The 22,424-nt window shown below is 55.5% G+C and overlaps 2 protein-coding genes across 7 annotated transcripts in view; both read left to right on the top strand.

The window, feature by feature from the left end:
* Positions 1–17,785, top strand: part of CAMK4 (calcium/calmodulin dependent protein kinase IV) — a 279,198-nt gene extending 261,413 nt beyond the window's left edge. For 4 of the 6 annotated variants that reach the window (XM_035714404.2, XM_025437331.3, XM_049107842.1 and 1 more), the window contains 4 exons: positions 4,926–5,001; positions 8,507–8,633; positions 10,887–11,039; positions 12,560–15,806. In XM_035714404.2, coding sequence (XP_035570297.1) covers positions 4,926–5,001; positions 8,507–8,633; positions 10,887–11,039; positions 12,560–13,000 — 797 coding nt within the window. In that variant the 3' untranslated portion in view covers positions 13,001–15,806. Of the gene's footprint in view, positions 1–4,925; positions 5,002–8,506; positions 8,634–10,886; positions 11,040–12,559; positions 15,807–16,627 lie in introns of those variants that run through there. The other 2 variants (XR_007409514.1, XR_007409513.1) reach the window with 2 other exon arrangements.
* On the top strand, positions 17,741–21,587 carry LOC125754809 (collagen alpha-1(I) chain-like). The gene is made up of 3 exons (XM_049108109.1): positions 17,741–17,845; positions 19,474–20,447; positions 20,597–21,587. The coding sequence occupies exons 1-3, from the start codon at positions 17,741–17,743 to the stop codon at positions 21,585–21,587; spliced, it is 2,070 nt and encodes a 689-aa protein (XP_048964066.1).
* The last annotated feature ends 837 nt before the right edge of the window (positions 21,588–22,424 follow it).

Here is a 22,424-nt window from a genome sequence, read left to right as displayed (position 1 = left end):
GGCACCCACGGCCCTTCTTCCTCCCTTGAATAGGCTGTGGGTCCAGCCGCCGTCGGACTTCCGAGACTGGCCCCGGGGCCAGGGGTGGGAGCGCCGAGGCAGGCCAGAGCTCGTCTTGTGGTCCCCCCCGGACTGGGCCTCTGCCGCTCTGCGGGTTGTTGTCAGCTGTCCCGGAAATCTTCAGTCCAGAGGAAGACAGGCCTCCTGGGGTGCGCGGATTGGTTTGGCGCTGCCCTGAGCATGGTGGATCCTGTGGAGCTCCAGTCACGCGCCTGCTCGGGCCTTTCTTCGTGTAATAAGTGCCCACTGAGCCCCTGCTGTGCAGCAGGCACTGTTCCAGGTGCTGGGGGTGCAGTGATGACACGGTGAGAGGCTCTCCTTTAAGGACGCCACGTGGGAGTGGAGGGGCCAAATAATAAAATGAGGGTGTCGATACACAGAGAGGTGATGCCGTGGGAAGGAGGATGGGGGTGCTGGGGGCCTGGGCTGCCGACACAGGCCCACTGGGAAGGGGAGTGGAAGAACAGACTTGGGAGAGGTACACAGATGCTGGGGAGGGAACATTCTGGATGGAGGGGACAGCGACGCTCAGGCAGGAGGGAGGCCGTTGGGTGGAGAGTGGTGACAATTGGGGGAACAGGTAGGACGGAGGATGCAAGAGCCCTGACTGGAAGGATAGCGTTCACGTGGGAAGGACTGTGGGAGCACAAGAGCTGGGGCCTGGGGACGTTGGGGTGCTGCTTAGCTCTTCAGGTGGAGGCGACCCGTGGGCAGGATGGTGTGTGTTTGACATTCAGGGGCAGGGACGTGGCTGTTGACAGAAGCGTGGGCTCCGCCACCATCTGGGTGTTAGGTCAGTCCTGGGGTGCTGCGGCACCATGACTAGGGCGGAGCCCGAGCGGCTCACCTGGACCCCGGGGCCGAGATGGAGAGGCACACCAGGACCCCAAGGCGGAGACGGGGTGGAGGGGGCGCGGAAGGGCGGCCGGGGCCGTGGGCTGAGCAGAGTGTTCCTGGGGTGGGGGGGTCACGACTGCGTCGGTCTGGGTCCGCGGCCCCGGGGAGGCTGCCTGCTGCCTGCAGAAGCCTGGCTCAGCGGTGCGCTGGTGTCTGTGCTCTGAGGGCGGCAGGAGGATGAGGCGCTCCCCAGCTCCTGCTGCGGCTCATCATGGGGTGCGGAGGCGGCTCCCCAACACTCAGTTGGGCTGCTGCGTGCCAGGGACAGGGGGCAGCATGCCTGCTTCCGACGGGCCGCCCCCACCCTGTACCTGGGCTGCCTCCCTGTCCCCAGAGCACCCGGCCCCACCCGCCCCCACCCTGCACCTGTGCTGCCTCCCGGTCGGAGCACCCTGCCCACCCCACCTGTGCCAACTCCAGGAGCCAGTTTCCCTTTCCTTCCTCATCCGCTGCGCTCCCCCCCCGCCCCCCCCCCCCCCCGCCCCGCCGCCCGGTTGACTCCTCTGGTCCTTCACGTCTCCCCTGCAGCTTCGCTTTCCTCCCCCTCCCTGGTCCTGCGCAGGCCAGGCCTGTAGTAGAGGCGCCGTCCCTGCCAGCCCTCCACCCCACACCCCCGCACACAGTTCTCTGGGTCAGTCACCCCCCAGACCATGCGCTCCACGATGCCGGAGACTTGTCCTCAGCAGCTCCCCGATGCCAATGCTGTGCAGCACCATGCACTGGGTACTAGGTTCCTGATGTGCTTAGTGGGGAATGAGGGAACCGTGGGCTCCTTCACTTCAGGCTCCTTTGCAGGTGTCCTTTGTGTACAGCTCACAGCGGCTTGGAATAAGTCTGAGGAGGAGAAGGAGGAGGAGGAGTGCCCGCTCGTTTTAGCCCAGTAGGTAGGCGGGTACAGTCAGGGGCCAGAGCCATCCCTCCGCCTTCCTCCTGGGGCTCTGAGAGGAGGGCAAGCCTGGGATCCGTGGTCCCTAGCAGCATGCCGCCCCCCGCGCCTCATGCTCTTTACATGGGACCATTTCTAGACCTGGTTACGGTGAATTTATTTAATAAAGTGAAATTCGTTCAAGTCTATAGATGGATCCTCAGTCTCTAAATGTTTCAGTGGTACCATGATCTTATGAAAAAGCACCCTGTGATCGATAAATATCACTGAAGTTTGGATTTTTAATATACATTTTATATTCATTTAAAATTGCTTTTTAAAAAGCGAAGCATATTTTGGTAATTCTAAGACCATTTAGCAAGATTATTCTGTTGGAGACTGGAGTATGAAGCGTGCTGGGGGCTCTGTACAGTTAGTGGTAATGAGCAACAGGCAGGAGAAGGTATGTTCAGGAAGTGGCACAAAGTGGACCTCCTTAGGAGACAGCCAGAAAAATCAATAAGGGATTCTTGACTATTTTAGAAAAGATGATTCTAAATTATTTTAAATACCTGTTTAAAACTGGATCACACCTTGAAATGGTTTTCTCCCCTGCTTCAGTTTGTTTGTCCATTTGTTTGTTCTGGCAATGAAGTGAGAACAGATGGGGAAGACGGGCGGGAGTGCTCACAGCATTAAATGTGCACTAGCCGATGTCTTTTCTCGAATGAAGTTGGGAGTAATCAACTATTTCTCATCTTAAGAAAATCACAGATTGGAATCCACTGCAAGGACATTTGATACCTAGGAGACTTGTAGTGCTGCTATGCTGGAGCCTGAAATTTATCCTAGAAATTTTGGGCTCTTGGAAAGGCTCCACATACATTACAGAGGATGTCCTGCTGGTCCTCAAGTCAAGGTCATGTCCACTAGCAAGGATTTAAAGGTTTCTGTGAGTGGGATCTGATTGGGTCTAGATGGTTAGTTTGTTTCACCTAAATTTTGTATTATGATTAGTAAATATTATAAATTCCTCTTAAGAGAAACTTATTATGGAGGGCAAGAACATTCCATACTCCTTTTGTCTCAGTTTACGTCCCCAGGGAAAGTTGAGCTTTTCACACTACAACTCTGCCGGTGTTGGAGCCCAGTAATGCCTTACAAGGAACTGAATTGCCCCCGGGGGTAAAGGTGGCACCCCGTGCTGTGGAGGGAGGTCAGATATGGCCACATCAGGTAGGAATCCCAGGTGCCCCATAGAGTGGATTCAGAAAGAATTTTGTTCTGTGGCGTTCACTTCATTTCAGGCCTCAGCCTGGGAGCCATAGCGAATTCAGAAAGAGCACCTGCCTCTGCGCGGGGTCCTAAGCCCTGGAGAGCTGGGGCCAGCAGGACAGGGCCCACGGGCAGTCCGCGTAGCGGGCCCTTCAGGAGCAGTGGGCTGTGGACGCCGAGTGCCCTGACGGTCCCTCACTGGTACCACAGCGGCTAACAGCTTCCGGCTCGAAGTAAACTTGGAAGTAGCTAATCTAATCCTCTTAGATTTTAGAGGTTAAAAACAAGTCCCAGAAAACGCGAAGACTCTCGCCGACTATTTCTGTATGTTTAAACGTCAGCGTGGGACTTGCCAGCACTTCGCTGAGCGGGGAAGGCCCATCGCACTGGCTGTGCGTGCCCTGACCTGGCAGCCGCCCTCCGGGTGCAGCCCAGCCGAGATCCCTCTGAGCTGTGAGGAGCGAAGCCTTGGCAAGTGGGAGTCGGTGGTGGGGCCCGAAGGACCTGAGTCGGGCTACGGATTGCCCTGGAGAAGGAAGGCTCACTTGCCAAGAGTGAATGGTGTTGGCAGTGAGCTTGCATTTCTCTTAATTATGTTAATTAAATCCTAAGAGGAAAAATTTCTAGGAATAATGTGCCTGGAGATGAGAAGAACTTCTTGGCCCCAGATACCAGTCTTTAGAGGCTGCATCTTGCAGCAGTGCTGCTCGGAGCGCTGCGTTGCACACTCTCACTGGACTCATTGGTTGCACACACCAAGAGTTGTGTGGACTCTGCAGCTCGTGTATTTTATGTCACACAATTTCTGCAGGGAACAGAGTATCCTGATTGCATAAGGACGGGGGCGGGGGGGGGGCTCGTACGGGAAGACATTGGTGGAAAATCCACTGTGTGCCTTCTTCTGAGTCCGACCCGAAGCCGCAGGAGGTGGCTGGTGGCTTCCCTCCGGAGCTCTCTGACAGCCTGCACTGAGTGTGACCTTCCAGCCCGCAGCAGGGCATCCAGCTGGGAGGGGGCTACGGGCCCACCCCCAGGGGCGCTCGCCGGTCAGCTCCTTCCTCAGGGACCCAGGACAGCTCCAGCACCTTTGTGCGAAGTGGAAAAAGGCCACTCAGGCTCTAGGGCTGAGCCTTGTTTGTGCGTGGATCATGAAGCTCTCGCTCCTTCCCTCTTTCTTCCTTGTTAGTTAAACAAGTAACCCCTCCGGTTGTCGGAGCCAGGTGCCGTCCGTGTCCGCAGCTCCAGCATAAGACCCGGAGGAGACCGCCTCGTGCCGCAGGACAGGCCCCTCGCGTGGCCGGGAGGGCCGCCGGGCGAACGGGAGCAGGCCGGCTGTGCCCCGGGAACACCTGTCCCTTTTCTCAGTCCATGTCCCATGCTGACTGGCAATGGCATCCGCCTGCTGGCCGACACGTGCCCCCTGGGCCCCTGCCTCTTGTCCCCCCGCGTCCCTGGCAGACCAGGGTGTCAGGATAGGTCTCGGGTGTGGTCGCCTGCTGTGCTGACCGGCTCTGCCTGCCTGCGTCCGAGTCCCCCTGGGAGGAAGGCCGGACCCTCACAACACACATGGCTCCATCTGATGACCGATGTTCCCTTGGGGACCGTGCAAGCCGCTAGCTGTACCGCTCTGCACCTCCAACACAGACACACTAGTTTCCCCCACGAAAACAGGCGTAAGAGTTCATAGTCTCATCCTTGGGTTTGGGGGGACAAAATTTGTTCCACAGCTGTTCCGAACTTACTGTTAATTTTTTACATGTTGCTTGTTACTGAGATGTAAATGTTAAATTTAGTGTCTGACTTAACATGATGTTCATTCTTTCCGCAGCACCCGAAATCCTTAGAGGCTGTGCCTACGGACCTGAGGTGGACATGTGGTCCGTGGGAATAATCACCTACATCTTGTAAGTGGAGAAGGCGAGGTCCGTTCGTCCTTCCTGTGCAGTGCCGTTCCTCACGTGGCTGTAGTCCTTGTGAAAAGCGAGATCACCCTTTGACTTCTGTGATTTTCTACGACATACTAAATGTCAGACTTTTCTGAAAATAAGCATTGCTTTTAATTCTCTGATTTTCTTGAAGCCGGACCCTTCATCCAGGGCTCTCTGTGCGTCCTTGTGCAGCGTGTGCCAGGCTCAGGGGGCGCGTGCCCTGCTCGCTGCTAGTGAAGCGGGAGAATGAGGTTCTTGGGGATGGAATCCCACGGACCCGGGAGAGCAAGGGAAGGGACGAAGTTTGCTCAGCAAGGAGCCGGGAGCGAGGGGCCCCCAGGGTGGCCACCGGGGCCCGAGGGCCGGACCTGTGCTGCGGGGCAGCCGGGAGCCCCAGCGTGTCCGCACCGCGCTGCTGCCAGCACTGAGCAAGGCCTGGTGACCACCCCCCCACCATCAATGGGGACTTCCCTGTAGGACGTCAGGAGCAGCTGTAGAAATGAGACGCCCCTCTGGCGCCTGGGTTGGGAAGGTCTGCTTCCCTCCTGTCTCCTCGTTCTTGGGGTTTTTGCAAGTTGCCTCCGTGCCCCCGCCCCCGGCCTGCTGTCCCTCACTCTGGCTTGCGGCCGCAGTGTCCGTGATGCAGGTTGGCCTTCGGTGCTGTCTCTGCCCCTTAGCCCTGCGACGACCTTGACTTCCATGTCCTGAACTTAGAGGAACCTCTGCTCCGGTAGAAAGAGGATGGGCCACGCCCCTGGTTGTCTGGTGTCCCCACCTCCGGGCCCCTGTCTACTAAGGGGTGATGGACTTGCCTGGAGCACAAGGGATGAAAGCGACGGGGGATTCTGGGAACACGGCCCGAGAGCAGCCCCGGGAGGGAGAGCAGTGAGTCTCGGAGCTGGATTCAGAACGAGTAGGTCTGGGTGCCACTTGGCCGTGGGCGTCTGTAGAGGACCGTGCAGGGCCAGGCCGCCGTCAGCAGCACCGCGTGTCTGTCGTGGCTCCGGAGGCCGCAGTGTGGGGTCAGGAGCTGGGAGGTCCCATCGTGGAGACAGGCCCGCACGGCGAGGGGGAGCGTGAGCGCTCGTGTCTCCCCCTAAGGACGCCAGTCCCACCTGGTGGGAGCACCCCGACCCCTAGGGCCCTCGGGCAGGGGCTTCCCATCCTAGGAGTTGTGGGTCGCACGGTTCAGTCCGTCCACAGAGCTTGGGGGGCTTAACAGTGATCTTAGCGCAGCGTCTAGGTAAGAAGGGCTAGAGGGGCCTCGGGCACCCCGACACCTGAGCGAACTCTGGGGTCAGCCGGGCGTGCTCCGCCTTCCACAGCTGACAGGGGTCGACATGCAGCCCTGGAGGTGGCCACGGGCCGCTGTGCACGTCCAGACGGTTCCAGCGCTGGGTTCCCTGTCCATCCAGACGCCAAGCCTTGAGCAGCCTTCGGAGAGGGAGGCTCTTCCTATGGAAGTGCGGAGCCGGCAGGGAACGTGTCTGCCGTGGTAGGGGCTTGCTTCGTGACCCGAGTCCCGGGCGGCGGCCGTGCGGTGGGGCGGGTGGGGCGGCAGGGCACAGTCGGGGTGTCCCCCCAGACACGGGCTGGCGGGGCAGGCGGGTGCAGGTGGAGGACACCGAGCACTCCGAGGGGGGCAAGCAGGCCGCTCACGGTCCCTCTGAGGCCTGAGAAATGAACGGGGCTCCCGGCAGCGCCGTCGGGCACGCATCCAACTCTTGACCTCAGCGAAGGTCCTGGTGTCCGGGCCGTGAGTCCAGGCCCATGTTGGCCCCGCCGGGCGTGGAGCCTACCTGGAGAGAGGCGGGTCAGGGTCCCTCCGTGGTGCACCTCAGGTCGTCAACCACCACTGTGGCTTCCGAGTACATGGGAGCTCCCCGTGCGAACGCGTCCCCGGCGTTCGTGCTGCTCTGTGGTCGGCAGTACGCGGTGCTGTCCGCGGGGTGAGGCTCCGGGACGCGTCTGCCGCACTCTCGTGGGAAGCTCCACGTGCCCTGACCTTGCGCCCTGACCTTGTGCCCTGACCGCCTATTCCTGAGAACACTAGGACGAAAACCAGGGCCGCTCTGTTACTTCTCACAGAATTCTGGTCCCTGTACCTTCTACTCCTCAATCCTTTGTACGCCGGACAGAGCGGCCACTGCGAGGCTCGGGTCAGCGTCACATCAGGTAACCTCACTCGGACGCTTCCGCTCCCAGCAGCACAGCTGGCCCCGTGGCTGGGGCCCCGGTGCATTCTCAGCCCAGGCCTGAGGCCCTGCCACCCCCGACAGCCGTGGTCGCCACCGCAGCGCTTCCGTTCCTGCAGGCGTCTTGCACAGTGTGCGCGTGTGCATGTCGCTCTGGCACGTTTCTTCTGCTTGGGCATCTCTGCTGACGTGACGTGGGCTCCTTACTCCTGTCACCAGCACAGACTGACAGGCGCGTCTGAGAGCTGGGAGGGGCAGCTGGGTCTGTGCCTGCTCAGCTGCCACCGTTCCTTCTAGATTTCCAGAAGGGGAAGCACCAGGGTCTCTTGAGCCAGGTGGGGCGGGTGGGCCAGTCTCTCCATGACCGGGCGGGTGACCGGGCGGCGCTGGGCTGTCACGTTCTCACGTGGTGGACGGCACACGGGGGCCCTGTGCCCGCGGGAGCAGGACCTGGCCGCCACAGGGCGGGGGGAGCTCCACGGTGTTGAGGACACACGGACTGTCCCCACAGGACGTCCCCGAGCAAGGGACACAGAAGCTGCTCGGGTGGGAACCCCCAGGTCAGCGTTGCCCTCAAACAGGGAGGTCCCAGGAAGCGTGTCTGACGCGCATTGTCCCCCGTCGTTTGCACAGAGTGGCACCTGCCGCGGTTGGGGCGCCATCGTAGTGTCCCCAACGTCTCCAAGCCCGTCCCCGCCCGTAAACATGGGAGGCGTGGCGCCCAGGCTGGCCGCTGCGTCCCTCGGGGTGCCCCCCACGCCTGCTGCCACCCCGCAGGAGCCTGACAGGGTCGCTACGGGTGTCGTGCGCCGGCCCGGCGGGGACGTGGCTCCTCTGTCCTGTGTGCCCCTGAAAGGCCCTTCGCTCACAAGACTCTCCCTTCCCGACTGTCCTCTGACGTCCGGGGCGGGGGGGCTCTCCCAGTGGACCCCCTCTGGGGGCGCCTCGGGAGCGGGGCTGTGGCAATGCCCTCTCGCTGCTCCCTGGTCCTCGGCCTTGCCCCGGGCGCCGTCCTGACGTTGGGAGAAGCTCTCCGGACCCTCAGGTCGGTGTGGAGCCTGGCGTTGGTTCCGGAGGGCGCGGTCGTGTGCGGGCAGGGGCAGGGGGCCAGGGCAGGGGGCAGGAGGCAGCGGGCCGGGGCACGGGGGCAGGGGGCCGCACCAGGGCGGCTGCGCCGTGGGCCGAGCGGCCTGGACGTGGGCAAAGGGTGAGTGGGACTTCTGTGGGAGTTTGATGAGATGTGTTCAGGTTCCTAAAGACAGCTTCTCTGTCTTCTGTCCTTCTAGACTCTGTGGATTTGAACCATTTTACGATGAAAGAGGTGATCAGTTCATGTTCAGGAGAATTCTGAATTGCGAATACTACTTTATCTCCCCCTGGTGGGATGAAGTGTCCCTAAATGCCAAGGACCTGGTAAGTGCGACCACGGCAAAGCCCAGTCGAGTCTTCACGTTGATTTTTTACTGATTAAGGGGCAGCAGCGTCCTTTCCCAGTCCGCCCCCCTTGATGATCGTCATCCGTGAGGCCCCGCCTGCGTATGCCCACAGATCCATCTTCCTCGTAGGTCATAGGTCGTGCCGAGCAGGCCTGCCGGCTCCTCGCTCCCACTCCCGACCTGCCACAGGTGCCAGCTTCCCGGACGTGGGCGGGGGCCTTGCTTCTGGCTCGGCCTGCCCGGGTCCCCACACTGGGCTGTGCTCGGCATGAAGCAGCTTGGGGGTTCGCACGGCCCATGTCCCCGTGACGGCACCAGCGCCCTGGCCTCAGGCCTCCCAGCCGAGCTCGCCGACGGGTCACTCGTGGGCTTGTCCCTGTTCTCACTGCTTCCCACCTGAGCTAAGGGTGATGCCCGCCAGCACAAAGGAGCCGGCCCGGCTGTAGGGTGAAGGGCAGCCCCAGGTGAGGAGCTGCCCCCCGACGGCCGGCTCACCCTGCACGGGAGCCTGGGGAGGTGTCCTGCTGTGCAGGCCCACAGCGGCCGCGTGTGAGGGTCCAGCCCAGCCCAGCCCGCGCCACCACACGTTTCTGGCCCCATCGAAGCCCCAGGACATGGCTACTCCTGGGACGCTGAGGCCTCCTGCCAGCTCCTCCCTCCAGGTGGCCCCACGCCCCAACATCTCCTGACTCTGTTTACTTCTCCGCCCCACCCCCGCCCCCTGCCCGTGCCCTGTCCTCCCCTGACCCCTGACACCCCGTCCTCCCCTGCCCCCTGAACCCCCCTCCTCCCCTGCTCCCTGCCCCCATCCTCCCCTGACTCCTGCCCCCCTTCCTCCCCCACTCCACTACCATCTCCCTCCCTTCCTCCCCCTTTCTACCCCCTTCTCCTTCCTCCCACCCCCCTCCCCCATCTCTCTCCTCCTGGACCTGCGTGGACCCGAGGCCCCTTTCCCGTACCTCGAGCTGTGACCCAGGGCCTGTTTTCTGGGATGACGAGGGCCTTCTGTAGGTTTGGGGGACGGGGGCCTGGGCAGGCTCAGCAACCACCGCCGGCTTACCCCAGCCGTCCTGTCACTCCTTCCATTTCCATCACTAACAAACGTCAAGCGGCAGGAAGGCGCCCTGGGCGGTGCACCTGCTCCGATCATCGATCACCACAGGGTCAGGGCTCACAGGGGCCTGGCCTTGCTGCTGGCGGCTGGCAGGGGGACGCACCGGGAGGGGCAGGAGGGCTGGGGACGCGGAGCGTGTGTGCCCGGTGCTGTCCTAGGCACTGGGCGCGGCCCGAGGCGGTGGGGACCGCGTCCGGGTGATGGCTGGAGGGCCGTGGTCCCAGTGCCAGGCAGTACCCGCCCCCCACAGCCTGGTGTCCGCGGCAGCAGGGCTCTCTGGCTGCTTCCCGCCCTCGCTTCCCAGGGACAGCCTGCAAGGGACTGCGCGGTTCTGCAGCCCCCGCCACGCCCCTGGCAGGGGATTCACAGGGACTCAGAGTGGAGGTGACACCGAGGGAAGAGGGTGTCCCAGCCCTGCAGGGTGTGCGCAGGCTCGGGCTCCAAGTCAGCCTGCAACCAGGGTCATGACCGGGGGAGCATTTGTGAGGAGGGCCTGCCGGGGCCCAGGCCAGGAGACTCGCTGCTCCCCTGGCGGTTCAGCCTCTGCTCACCCTGGGGGCAACCTCCCCCACGGGCTAGATTCGGTCCTTCGAATGGCACGCCCTAAACCGCTGACGCTTTATAGGCTTGTACGCCAGCACTTGGCCTATTGCTTCAAAACCATCAAGGTACCAGAAGGAATTGTAGCATAGAAGGTGGGATGAGCGTCAAGACATGGTCCTGCCGTTTGCGTGATGAGAGCACCGTGATTCCATCGCCATTGACTTGGCCCCGAGGTCCTGGGTTCTAGGTGGTGCGCGGGGCCGCCGCCACCACTCAGCACCACTCATGCTGGTCCCACTCCACAGCACGTGCGCCGCGCAGGCCACCACCTGCCCCTTGAGCTCCCTTGGGAAGGGCAGCCGGTGGGCCGCAGGCGCTGCACCGTCTCCCCCGCCACCAGCCACCTGACCTGTCCTTACCGTGACCCCGAGGCCTTCAAATTGTTTTTTTAAATGTGTATTTAGTGGCACTTCTAGGAAAACAGAATAAAACCTACAAGTTCACCAACTGAGAGGCAAGCCTGGGTCACTGTAAGATTTCCCCTAAGAAATCTATGGTTCTTGATCATTTCAGGTCAGAAAATTAATTGTTTTGGATCCTAAGAAACGGCTGACCACCTTCCAAGCTCTCCAGCACCCATGGGTCACAGGCAAAGCAGCCAACTTTGTGCACATGGATACAGCCCAAAAGAAGCTCCAGGAATTCAATGCCCGGCGCAAACTTAAGGTAAGATACGTTTTGTTTTGCTCTGTTTCTTTTTTAATCTCTTGAACTGTTAAAGATAATTCCACTATTCTTCATCTAATACTATTTATCTCTTATGGAACCAGTGAAAATCCTGCTTTGAAATCCCAACAATACTGGTGTAAAGCACTGACGCTCATGTGATTCTCTCATAAGAATTCATTGTTAATAAAGGGAAATGAGTGATGTTGAGATTTATTCACCAAATATATTGTCCCTGCTTCTCATTTAATTAAGACTGAACTGCTTGATGAACATCGTTCAGGAAACATACTTATTCAGAAAGTTGCCTTCTTTCTGAATATGTGAAAATTGGGAAACTTTGTAAAAAAAAACTATATTTTGTAATATAAATAAATCCCCATACTTGATAAAAATTAAAATACAACTAATGTTTGAACAATGCTGGGGTTACGGGCACCACTGATTCCTCTATAACTTTTGGTCTATAACTTTTGACCCCCTCCAAAATGTAATCCCTGACGACCTACTGTTGACTGGAAGCCATACCGATAGCAATCGATTAACACGTGTTTTGTATGTTATATGTATTATGTGCTGTTTTCTTACAATAATATCCGACATTTTCTTAATGTTTTGGTTATTTCTAGGCTGCACACTTTGTGAGTTTTTTTAAATTGTTACAAATCTCCAAAAAATTTTTCAGTGTATCTGTTGAAAAAAATCTGCCTGTAGGTAGACCCTTGCAATCAAACCTATGCTGTTCAAGGGTCAGCTATAATTCACATGATGGAGAAAATTATCCAAAATCATATTTTTTATGGAGTATATATGGAATATCTATTTCATGCCTTTCTCTTACTTAATGGTGTTTAGGACTGACTACATCTTCAGAGGATTTCAGAGAATAGCTGAGGGTCAAAATACTGTTCTGTCTAGCCATCACTTACAGGCTGGTAAAGGCTAAAGAATAAATAAACCTTAAGGGTAGTGTGGTATTTGAAATACCGTGGATTAGGTAAACTTGACTTACCCCTTCTCAAACAAACTTGACTGTGGAACTCTTTTTGTTCCATGAAACAAAGACTTTGGGAAACAAAGTCCAAAATACTTGAAAACAGATAATCCAGGAGCAGACACATCTACCTGAGCTTTCGCTTGTCCAGATAACTAAATACACTAGCTTGAGATCAAAGAGATGTTGCTGTTCATTCTCCGAACAAGTTTCATTAAGTCATCTTGGAATATATTTGGAATCCATAAAATAAATGAAACAAACTCCCTAAATGCAAAGCTGAGATTGAGCTCTGATTCAGGATTTTTTTTTAAAAAAAGATTTTATTTATTCCTGAGAGACACAGGGAGAGAAGCAGAGACATAGGCAGAGGGAGAAGCAGGCTCCCTGCGGGGATCCTGATGTGGGACTCGATCCTGGGACTCCGGGGTCATGCCCTCGGCCCAAGGCTCAACCGCCGAGCCCTCCAGGCGTCCCTGATTCAGGATTTTCAAGTACTACCTAACACTTTTGTATTTCCAATCAGGCGGCAGTGAAGGCCGTGGTGGCCTCTTCCCGGCTGGGAAGCGCCAGCAGCAGCCACGGCAGCATCCAGGAGAGCCAGAAGGCCAGCCAGGAGCCATCTCCCACCCAGGATGGCAGTGAAAATGTTAAAGCTATTTCGGAAGGAGAGAAAGTTCAAGGAGGTGGGGCCCACGTGGCAGTCGAGGGGGCAGAGGCTGAGCTGATGAAGGTACAGGCCGCAGGGGACGTTGAAGATGCTGATGGAAATGCTGCCAAGGCCACCAACATGGTGCCCAAAGCACTAGAGGATGAGATGAAGGTGGCTGACGCAGAAATAGAGGAGGGCTTAGTGGAGGAGAAGCTGAAGAGCGTGGAGGGAGCAGCGGCCCCCAAAGAAGGGCAAGAAAACCCAGCTCTGGGATTTGGAGCTCCGCAGAATGATGTGATCCTGCCAGAGTACTGATGTGGCTTCTTTCCGATCTGGAAGCCAAATTCTGGCACTTTATGCATTTTGTCCTTCAGCAAGGAAGGTGTGGAAGCATGAGAAGCACTATAGTGATTCTGTTTTTTGAGGTGCAGAAAAAAAAATACATTATCTATCAGTTGGTAATCCTAATTTCATGCATGTGATTGCTTTATGAAAAAATAGTGTCTTGTATGGTATGTAATGGATACCTCATGCCGAGGAGTTAAATTTGAAATTGCAAGTAAGTGCAATGTAACTTTTAAATACATACATGTTCAGGGACCAGTAGCACAGATTGAAGTAACTAGTAACAAATTGTTTTTGCTTTGAAAACCTAGTCATCATACATCCTTTGGATTTCTTAAGGCAGTGATTCCTTTGCACTCTGGCTCAGCTAATGTTGAGTAGGCTGGAAGACATGTTCGCAGGCATTCGCAACACCGTACTTGTCCATGTGCTCACACTGTCCGATGTGCCCAAACTGTTTACAAGGACATGGTCACAGGCTATAGTTTTATGATACATACAAAAAAAAAAAAAATCCCACATATAATGGTAAGATGTTGAAGCATACTTAAAGGCCATGAAACAAAATGCCCTTAAAGCTTGTCTGGCTAATGCTTCCTTATTTTGTCCTTATTTATACACACAATATTACTAATAACCAAAAATGTTCTACACAAAATCCTGCCATCTTACAGTCCCGGAGAAAGTATTTTACCAACTTCTGCTGAGGGAGGTACTCCTTCCTTCCCCGCTAATACAGTTTCTTTCTCACCGACAACACTTAAGGTAGGCTAACACAGTCAAGGGAAGAAAAGGACCTAAGGCCTGGTCTTACACTAACAAAGGTTGACTGCTTCTCATTTTCAGATAAAATTGGATTTCTTTATAAGTTTGTACAACTTTAAAGACCGTGACATTTTTGTGGATAAACTCTACAGTTAGCCAAGTTTCAAATATTTAGAAAAATCTACCCCACACGCTGGTGCCAAAATGTCTGAGTGAGAATAATATTCCATATAAGATCATTCATTATTGGCTTTACTAGATTAAGGAAACTTTTGTTTATGAAAGCCCTTTTTTCCTTCAATTGATGGTTATCTCGATCTATTGCTTATGAACTAAAGATATTTCTGAAAATCTGGTATATCTTTTTTTCATACTTGGAATAGAAGTGCCCAAACTTTTCAATGTAGTCTTTAGCTTCCATGCCAAGAAATTTAGGACAGTGCAACGTTTTATTTACCTTAAAAAAAGAAAAGAAAAGAAAGCACTGATTTCAAATCAGACTCATGAGAAGCTGTAACATTAGAACTAATACTTCACTATAATTTTTTTCAAAGTATTTTTCTTTGGTTTTCATATGAACACCTTTTCTTTATAGAAATCACACTTAAATTCCAAGTACGTCATATTTATTTCTAGTTTGAGTTGAACATTTTTATCAAATTATGTATCACATTTTAGGTTTCCTCAGTTTTAAAAGACTATTCTCAAAGACCAAAAGGATGGACAGTAAAAATGACTGTCACATACAAATCCTCATCAAAAAAAGATCTTAAATTCTTTTAGCTCTTCCTCAAAACTATGAAATTGGAAAACGACATTAAACCTCCAGTTCCTGAGGGCTACTGGACCTTGGGAGACAGTCTACTTTCCAAGCACAAATCTTCCTCTACTACGATTCCAGAGAAGAAAACAAGGTAGGACTTCTCCTTGTCCGTAGTTTAGAGGCCTGAGGAGTCAGTCACCGATGTGGACAGAGGAAACCGCCCTGAAGGGCACATCACCTGGCTCAGAAGAAAATTTTTTGTTTTGACTTCTTTTGATGAGCTAGTAGAGAGTACTTACCTCTTCTCCCTTTCTTTCCTTCCCTCTTTATCCTCTCTCAGAATTTCCATGTTAGGATTTGTAAAGGGCTCGCTATTTTTAACCTTTAGGATTGCCTTTTTCACTAAAGCATTAACATTTCCATGTGAGAAGGTCAGTTGCCTGGTGTACTTTTCCTAATGAGACTCAACAGGCATACAGGGCAAGTGCCCCACGTATTGGAAAAGGAAAGAAGAGGGGGAAGTGGGTCTGACTAGAAGTGCTATTAGCTGGCAGATGAGGGTGCGCTGCCCCTCAGGGCACCCCCCATGCCCCGCACACCCCTCCCCATTCCCAGGGCAGACGGCGGCCAGCCTGTCCTGCCTTCACTGGGGCCTGACCTGCGCGGCTGGACGCCCTGTAGCAGAAGATGCAATAGCAGCCCTGCCAGTGCCGGGGCCAACATGTGGTTAGGAATGTACCCACTTAAATGAGTGCACATGCCTCTCCCTCGGTGGTAGTTGAGCGACGGAGGGTAACCTCCTCTCTCTGTGTTTTTACCCTGTAAATTGTACTTTCTAAAACTCAATGAGACTTTTAAATTTTAACTTGTATGTTAAAGAGTAAGTCCTGATAATGCCTAAATAGTGACCAACTTTGTCATTTCGATGGAAAACAAGTCTGACTTTCACAAAAATTGGGTCATTTCAGCCAAGTGATTCAATCTACGATTTCACAGAAATACAGCCTTAGTTAGGATCATTAGGTTAACATTTTTGAAAGAAGAGCAAACATTTATCTTGCTTCTTAAAATGAGATGTTACCTATCTCTGAGATTATTTAGCTAAATAATGGTAGCCTATTGCAGATAGAGCCTTAATTTGACAAACTGTTGTATAATGTTACCTTTAAATAAGACAATATAGTCACAGAGCAAAAAACATTAAGGATATTTCAACACAGAACAATAAATTATGTTTTGCATTTTAGAGCTGACAGTTGTTACATTATTGATTTTTGTTTTTCAGATAAGTTCAGATACAAAGCATAAACTAGACTATTTTACCATGAAGATAGACAATCTTTAATTATTTCACCATTTTAAAAAGTCTAATTGGAATCCCAGTGCTTTTTTTTTTCAGAATATAAGTGCTCATTTGTCCCACAAATACATAAATAAGGTAGAAATTAGAATAATACGATTGTAGAAGTTATCGTCTAGAACAAATGCTGTTGTTCCAATGTATAATCAGTATGAAAACTTAATGAGATATTTTGAATTTTTTATTTTTATATCAAGTTCTCAAAATCAGGAGTACATGTTACACCTTCAGTACATCAAGTGCTCAATGGCCACATGTGACTAGTTGCTAATGTATTGGAACAAAACTAAGTCCTTCTAAAGCAAAATGGCACGTGGATTTCTGTGCTTGGATTTGAGCTGCCTCAGTTTCCCACATGGATGAGCTGGTAGGAGGCCAAAAAGAAAATATTTCCGAAGTGTCATAGACTGAAATAAGTTAAAACTCTTGGCCATATCTGCTTAATCATGTGCTTCAAAGGGATGTTTCCCAACATGACTTAGAGAACAATGCTTTCCTGTGCATTGCAAACTTGTCTGTTGGCTGCAGTCCCTTGATTCCCTCGTTGGGCCCTGGAGTCTCCGGAGTACTCCCAAAAGTCAATAGTATTCTTGTGTATGAAAATTTACTGTGTGCAGACGGTGGGCCCCCATTCTTCAGGAGGGACTGCACATAAAATGTTAATGGGATTTTGTAGGGTTGGACTAATCTGGGCATCATTTTCTTACAGGCTTTCTTTCTACAAATCTACTGAAACGTACTAAATTTGCATGATGAAGATTATATGATGAGGAGAGGATATTCTCAGTAACACCCGAAATGGGGATGACCACTGGCTGGCATTTTTTAGGTTTCCTTAGAACGATTTAATCAACACTGCCATTATACATGGATTCAAAAGACTTAGAATTTTCTTACATACTGCTACTTTAGAATAATCCTCAAGGTTCTATAGCCATTTTTAGTGGCAAACTTGAAAAAGAAAGGAATAGTTTGCCTTTTACTGTGACCTCAATTACATAGTATTTTAAACATTTTGTAATTTAGAATGTCTAGCAACCCCTATTTCCAGTTTCATATGCAAGGTAACTGCTGGTGGGCTGCCTACAGACCGAAGATTTAGAGAGAGCCATTTTGTTTCATAATTCAGTTTTTATTTCACAGAAGCATCTGGTTGCATTTCAAAATGGAAAAAAAGAACTAAAGCCAGAAAAGGCAAAGAATAAAATTAGTAAACCATTTATTCAGTTTTAGGATTGTTCTTGCAAAGCAAATGAAAAAAGAAAAGTCAACGAAGTGAATCAGCAGTTCGATTTTTCTGGATGAAGGTTGACTCCACATAAAATTGAAATAAATATACTGAGCAGAGTCATTTACATAACTACAACGCCATTATGTAATTTGCTTGTCATTGCGGAGTATTCAGTCTGGTTATGCAGGCCTGCTTTAGGTGGTGCAAAGTTTCCAGACATTTGCCTACATAATAGGGTTTGTAATATCCTTGCAATTACTGTCTATTAGGTCATATTCCAATTTCCTTAATGTTCATCATGGATATGTTCCTGATTAGGGTCGTAAATTGGAGCATTTACTGGTTACATACTGCCTATCGACCAGATTCTGTGTATGTCATCCATGTTTTTTAAAACATTTATGTGCATGTAAACACAATGTTGGTGTAATGATATTCATAACCATGTGATAAGCAGAAATGTACCCAATAATTTTCTATGTTTTTTTCAAAGTCCTTTTCTTCCCCTGGCACAACTCAGGGTGAGTTTCTGGCTCCTTGACGAATATGAGAGAAAAAAAAAAGCCACTGGAGAGAGATCAGCTACCCACCATGGTTACCAAGTTGAGCATTTCCTCTTTCTACATTCCGATCTACTACGGGCCAGTTTTTGTCATTATTCATCCTTTCCGCTATCACCTGAGATCAGATAATACAGTCTCAGCGCACAGAGCCCAACCATTTATACACTTCTCTCGGAGAGCAATAACAAACTTGACTAATTCACGTTGGCTTGTTTAAAATTCCCATTTTCATAAAAGCTTGTGAAATACTCCAAAGGATTTGATTGCATGATTTTAACTTCCTTCAAGCCTCAGTCATTTCCCCTGTCATCTGGCCCAGACGTCCACCTAGAGCTAGATGGAAGCCTTGAATGAGAGCGGCCCATCGGACTCCTTTGCGGGAATCAGACTTCGCTCGCAAGACTCCAGGTGTCTGACCTGGTTGAGCTCAGATGAGCCAAATGGAAAGAAGCCCCTTCCCCTGCTGACTGAAAGTGATGCTGTGTGAATGCTGGGATTCCTGCTATTATTCAGCGATGAGAAAATGGGACTCCACCCGTCACTCTTTCCTGTGTCTTGGTTTGCTACTGCTTGGCCCAGATCAAGGTTTTGTTCCATCCTTCTGCCGTCAGGCTGCCCTCTAGCTTGAGATCCTCTAGAACCCTGGAAGGAGCATCCTGGACTTGTTGGAGGACTGTGGGGCCTGTGGTGGCCCAGAATCTAGTTTGAAACTCTAAACAGCAATGCTAAGACTGTAAAATCATGCTTATTCTTAATAGTAGTTTTCAGCATATTTTGACGATTGACCTGGAAAACCCATGGATATGAAATAGTTTGTATCTGTGTGATCCTTGCTATGACTCATTGTTAAAAATGACAGATATTTAATCTTCAGCCCGTTAAAAATAATACTACTTCTTTTCCACTTAAAAGATTATTTGGGGCACTCAGATATAATAGGCTTCACATTAGAGTTTTTGAAAGCTGCCCCCCCCCCCCCCCAGTGGTCTCACTCTGACCATCAGTTGTGGATAAAAATTGACTAGGTTGGTCCTTTCTTTGTCCTTTCCTTGAACCATGCATGGTTGTTCATCTGGTCTGTAAAAGATAAAAGTATGACTATAAATTGGAAACTCCCTGCCTCCTGTTAACCTGACCTATTTTATCAGCTATCATGCCGCGACTCATGGCAGCATAGAGTACAAGTAGCGTATTCATGGGTTCAGATTTTGTTTACATTTTTATCGTCAAGGTTACTGCTTAGGTTAGAAGTTCTGAACAAGGTGTTTCTCTTAGCACACCCTTGGTCTCAGTATTATGCTCACGGTCCTCCCGAAGCCAAGAAAATTATCATGTCCATTAATTAAGTCGTTGGGCCCGAACAATCAGTGTCCTAGTGCATTCCATAGCTGATGGACGTTGCTGTGTTTCCCTTGAAATCTTAAAATGTCTTGTGAGTTCACTGAATTCCTCATGCCCGGTGAGCTAAGGGTGTCTGGCGAAAGGTATTATTGCTAGTACATGAGTTAGAAGCTGTTTATATTTTCTTAATTATCTCTGGTGGTTATGATATGCCTATAAAACGTCTGTGTGCATTTTTTAAAAAGTAATTTCCACATCATCACCCAAGGAAATAAATTTCAATCTCCAAAGAACCATTTTCAGGAATCAGGCCGACTGGGGTCCCCGACCAGGTCAGCAGGGGCCTGCTTTTCTAAATAAAGTTTTTATGAGAACACGACCAGGCTCAGTTATTTGCCTGCTGTCCGGGCGCCTTTGCAGCTGCTCCGACAGACCGGAGACGTTTCAACCGAGACCAAAGCAGGCGGCCCAGCGGGGCCTGGACGACGCGGCGCTGCAGGCAACGGCGAGGCTGGAGCCCGTCCCGTGGCGTCGGGTGCAGCCGCCTCGCTCCGCGGGGCCGCGGGCCTCGGGCTCTCGCTCCGGAGGAAGCCGAGGGGGAGGCGGCGCTGCTGCCGGGCGGCTCCCGGGGCCGAGAGAGATGTGCGGGACGAATGGAGCTGGTTGGGGCGGGGGAGGCATCCGGGGCCGCTTAGAGACCGCAGCCCCTGTCTGAAGTCCGTACCCGGAGCTCCGCCGCCGGCGCCGCTCACCTTCCAAGTCCAGCTTCAGCGGCCTCAGCCCCTCGGACGCTCCCAGGCGCCTCCCGGCGGCGGACTCGTTCTGAAGCCCCGCGGCGCGCGCCCGACGGCAGCAGGTGCCCCGGGGCGGCCAGACGCTGTCGCGGGGCTCGCGGGGCTCGCGGGGCTCGCGGGCGTCGGGGCGCAGGGGCGGACGTGGGCCGGCGCCAGGTACCCGCGGCCTCCTGCCCGCTGTTCCGCCGGGAGCGTGACGGGCGCGTGGAGCGCGTGGGGCGCGGACACGGGGGGCGGCGGCTGGTCCCCTGGAGCCTCCAGTCCGCCGGGGCCGGCGCGGGAACCCCTGAGGCGACGCGGCGGAGCAGGCGCGGCCGCGGGGAGGGGCGGGGCCGAGCGGGGGGCGAGGGCGCTGCGGGCGGTCTGGGTCCCGCCGGCGCCCGCGGGCCTCCCCGCGCGCCCTTCCCCCGGGGGCCGGGGCTCCCTCCGCGGGCTCCCGGGTGCGCCCCGGGCGGAGGCCCCCGACAGGCAGACGCCCGGCAAGTCGCCCGCGTTCGCGCCTCGTCCCCACGGGGAGCGGCCCCCGCGGCCGGGAGGAGCCGCCGAGTCTCGGGCCTCCCGCGCGCCCGACCCCGCCCGGAGGCCGCCGCAGCACCGCCCGCCAGTCCCGCGGCGCGCCCGACGGCCCCGCGGAGGCCGCTGCCCTGCCCGCCCCCGCCCCCGCCCCCGCCCCCGCCCCGGCCCCGCGGCCGCCGCTGCCCTGCCCGCCCCCCCCGCCCCGCCCCGCCCCGGGCCCGCGGCCGCCACAGGGACGCCCGGGGCCGGGCCGCAGCAGCGACGGCGCGGACCGGCCCCCGCGGGAGGGAACAGCGCGCGCTGCCGGCTCCGCAGGCTCCGGGACCAGGGGCCGCGCCTCAGGGCGACCGCGGCGGGGGCCGCGGGAGGGGCGCGACGGGCGAGCGGAGGCGGCGCTGCCGACGCCTGAGGCGAGTCCTCGCGGGGGCCGGGGCACCTCCCGACGCGGGGGACCCGGGGAAGGACCCGCGGCGCGTGGCGGGCAAGGCGGGCAATGCGCTCCTCGGGGGCGCGGCCCTGTCACTCGGGCGCGCTGCGGGCCGGGGCCCCTGTCCTGCTCCGGGGACGCGACGGCCGGCCCCCGCCCCGGTGAGTACGGTGGCCGCGGCCCTCCGGCGGGAGGCGGCCCTCACGGGGGGTGGGGGCGGCCCTCGGGGCCCCGCGCGGCCCTCAGGGCGGGAAGCGGCCCTCAGGCGGGAGGCGGCCTGGGGGGTGGGGGGAGCGGCCCTCGGGCCCGGCGCGGCCCTCAGGCTGGAGGCGGCCCTCAGGCGGGAAGCGGCCCTGGAGGGGGGGAGCGGCCCTCGGGCCCGGCGCGGCCCTCAGGCGGGAAGCGGCCCTGGGCGGGGGGCGGGGGGGAGCGGCCCTCGGGCCCGGCGCGGCCCTCAGGCTGGGAGCGGCCCTCACGGGGTGGGGGGCGCGGCCGTCAGTCAGAGCCCGACGTGTGGACGGCGGGACGCTCCTCGCCCGCCCGCGCCCGCCGCGCCCGCCCGCCCGCGTCCCCGAGCCCCCGCCCTTGGGCCCCGGCGTGGGCGGAGCGGCGTCCCGGCGTCAGGGCGCCCGAGGGCCGCGGCGCAGGCAGGCCCCGGTGCGCAGCCCCCGCGTGAGGGCCGCCGCCTTCTCACCGGGAGACGAAGAACCGGCCCGGGGCTCAGGGCGGGGCGACGGGGGGTGGAGCCGGCTGCCCCCCGCCCCGTCTCCGCCTCTGTCGGCGTCTCTCGTGAATAAGTAAAATCTTTTAAGAAAAACAAAACTGTGGAAGCTCTGGCCCCGCGTCGCTGAGCCGGCGACTCGGATTCCCCGGCCCCTGAGGTGGCGGCCGCCGCGGCCTCAGGTTCAGGGACGGGAGGCCCCGCGGGGCAGGGCGGGCGCGCGGCGGGAGGAGGGGAGGCCGGGCCGGGCCGGGCCGCGCAGCTCGTCAGGGGCCGCGGTGCGCGGCGGAGGAGACGGGGCCGGTGAGCCTCCAGCCACTGACCTTTCTTTTCCCGTTTGTTTCGGGAGGCCGCGGTCCGCGGCGACGGCCACGGTGCCCTGGTGTCGCCGACAAGGGCCCAGGCGTCCCCGGCCGTCCCGGCATCTCAGCACGGACACCCCGCTCGTGCTCGTGCTCGCGCTCGGGGGGCTCCGGGCGGACACCCCGCCTCCAGAGTCACACACGTTCGTAAAACGCGAAGCCCCCCGGCGGCGGCTGAACTGCGGGACGCGACCTTTTACCCCGCTGCACGCGCAAAATCTTTGGAAATGACAACGTGACCAATGTGCTCCGCTCCTTGTCTGCTCCGATCCCACCTCCTCCTCCTCCTAGGACCAAAGGCAAGGGCGGCCGACCCCACAAGGGGTCCTCCGACCCACGTTGCGACGGAAAGCGGGTCCAGCCCCGGCTTCTCCGGGCCGCTCACCTGTCCCCAGGGTGGCCGCGGAAGCGCAAGCACAGCGAGGAGGCCCTCGTACCCGCCCGACACCCGCAAAGGGCTTACCCGGCAGGGCCCGCCCACCTCCACCCGCGACCGTCAGGTGAGAACGTCCTTCCACCCGAGCGTTGACAACATGCCCTTCAGTTAGTGC

The sequence above is a fragment of the Canis lupus genome, chromosome 3 (assembly GCF_003254725.2).
Source record: "Canis lupus dingo isolate Sandy chromosome 3, ASM325472v2, whole genome shotgun sequence".
NCBI lineage: Eukaryota > Metazoa > Chordata > Mammalia > Carnivora > Canidae > Canis > Canis lupus.
The sequence above is the reverse complement of the archived record's forward strand: the minus strand, read 5'-3'. Positions and strand labels throughout refer to the sequence as shown.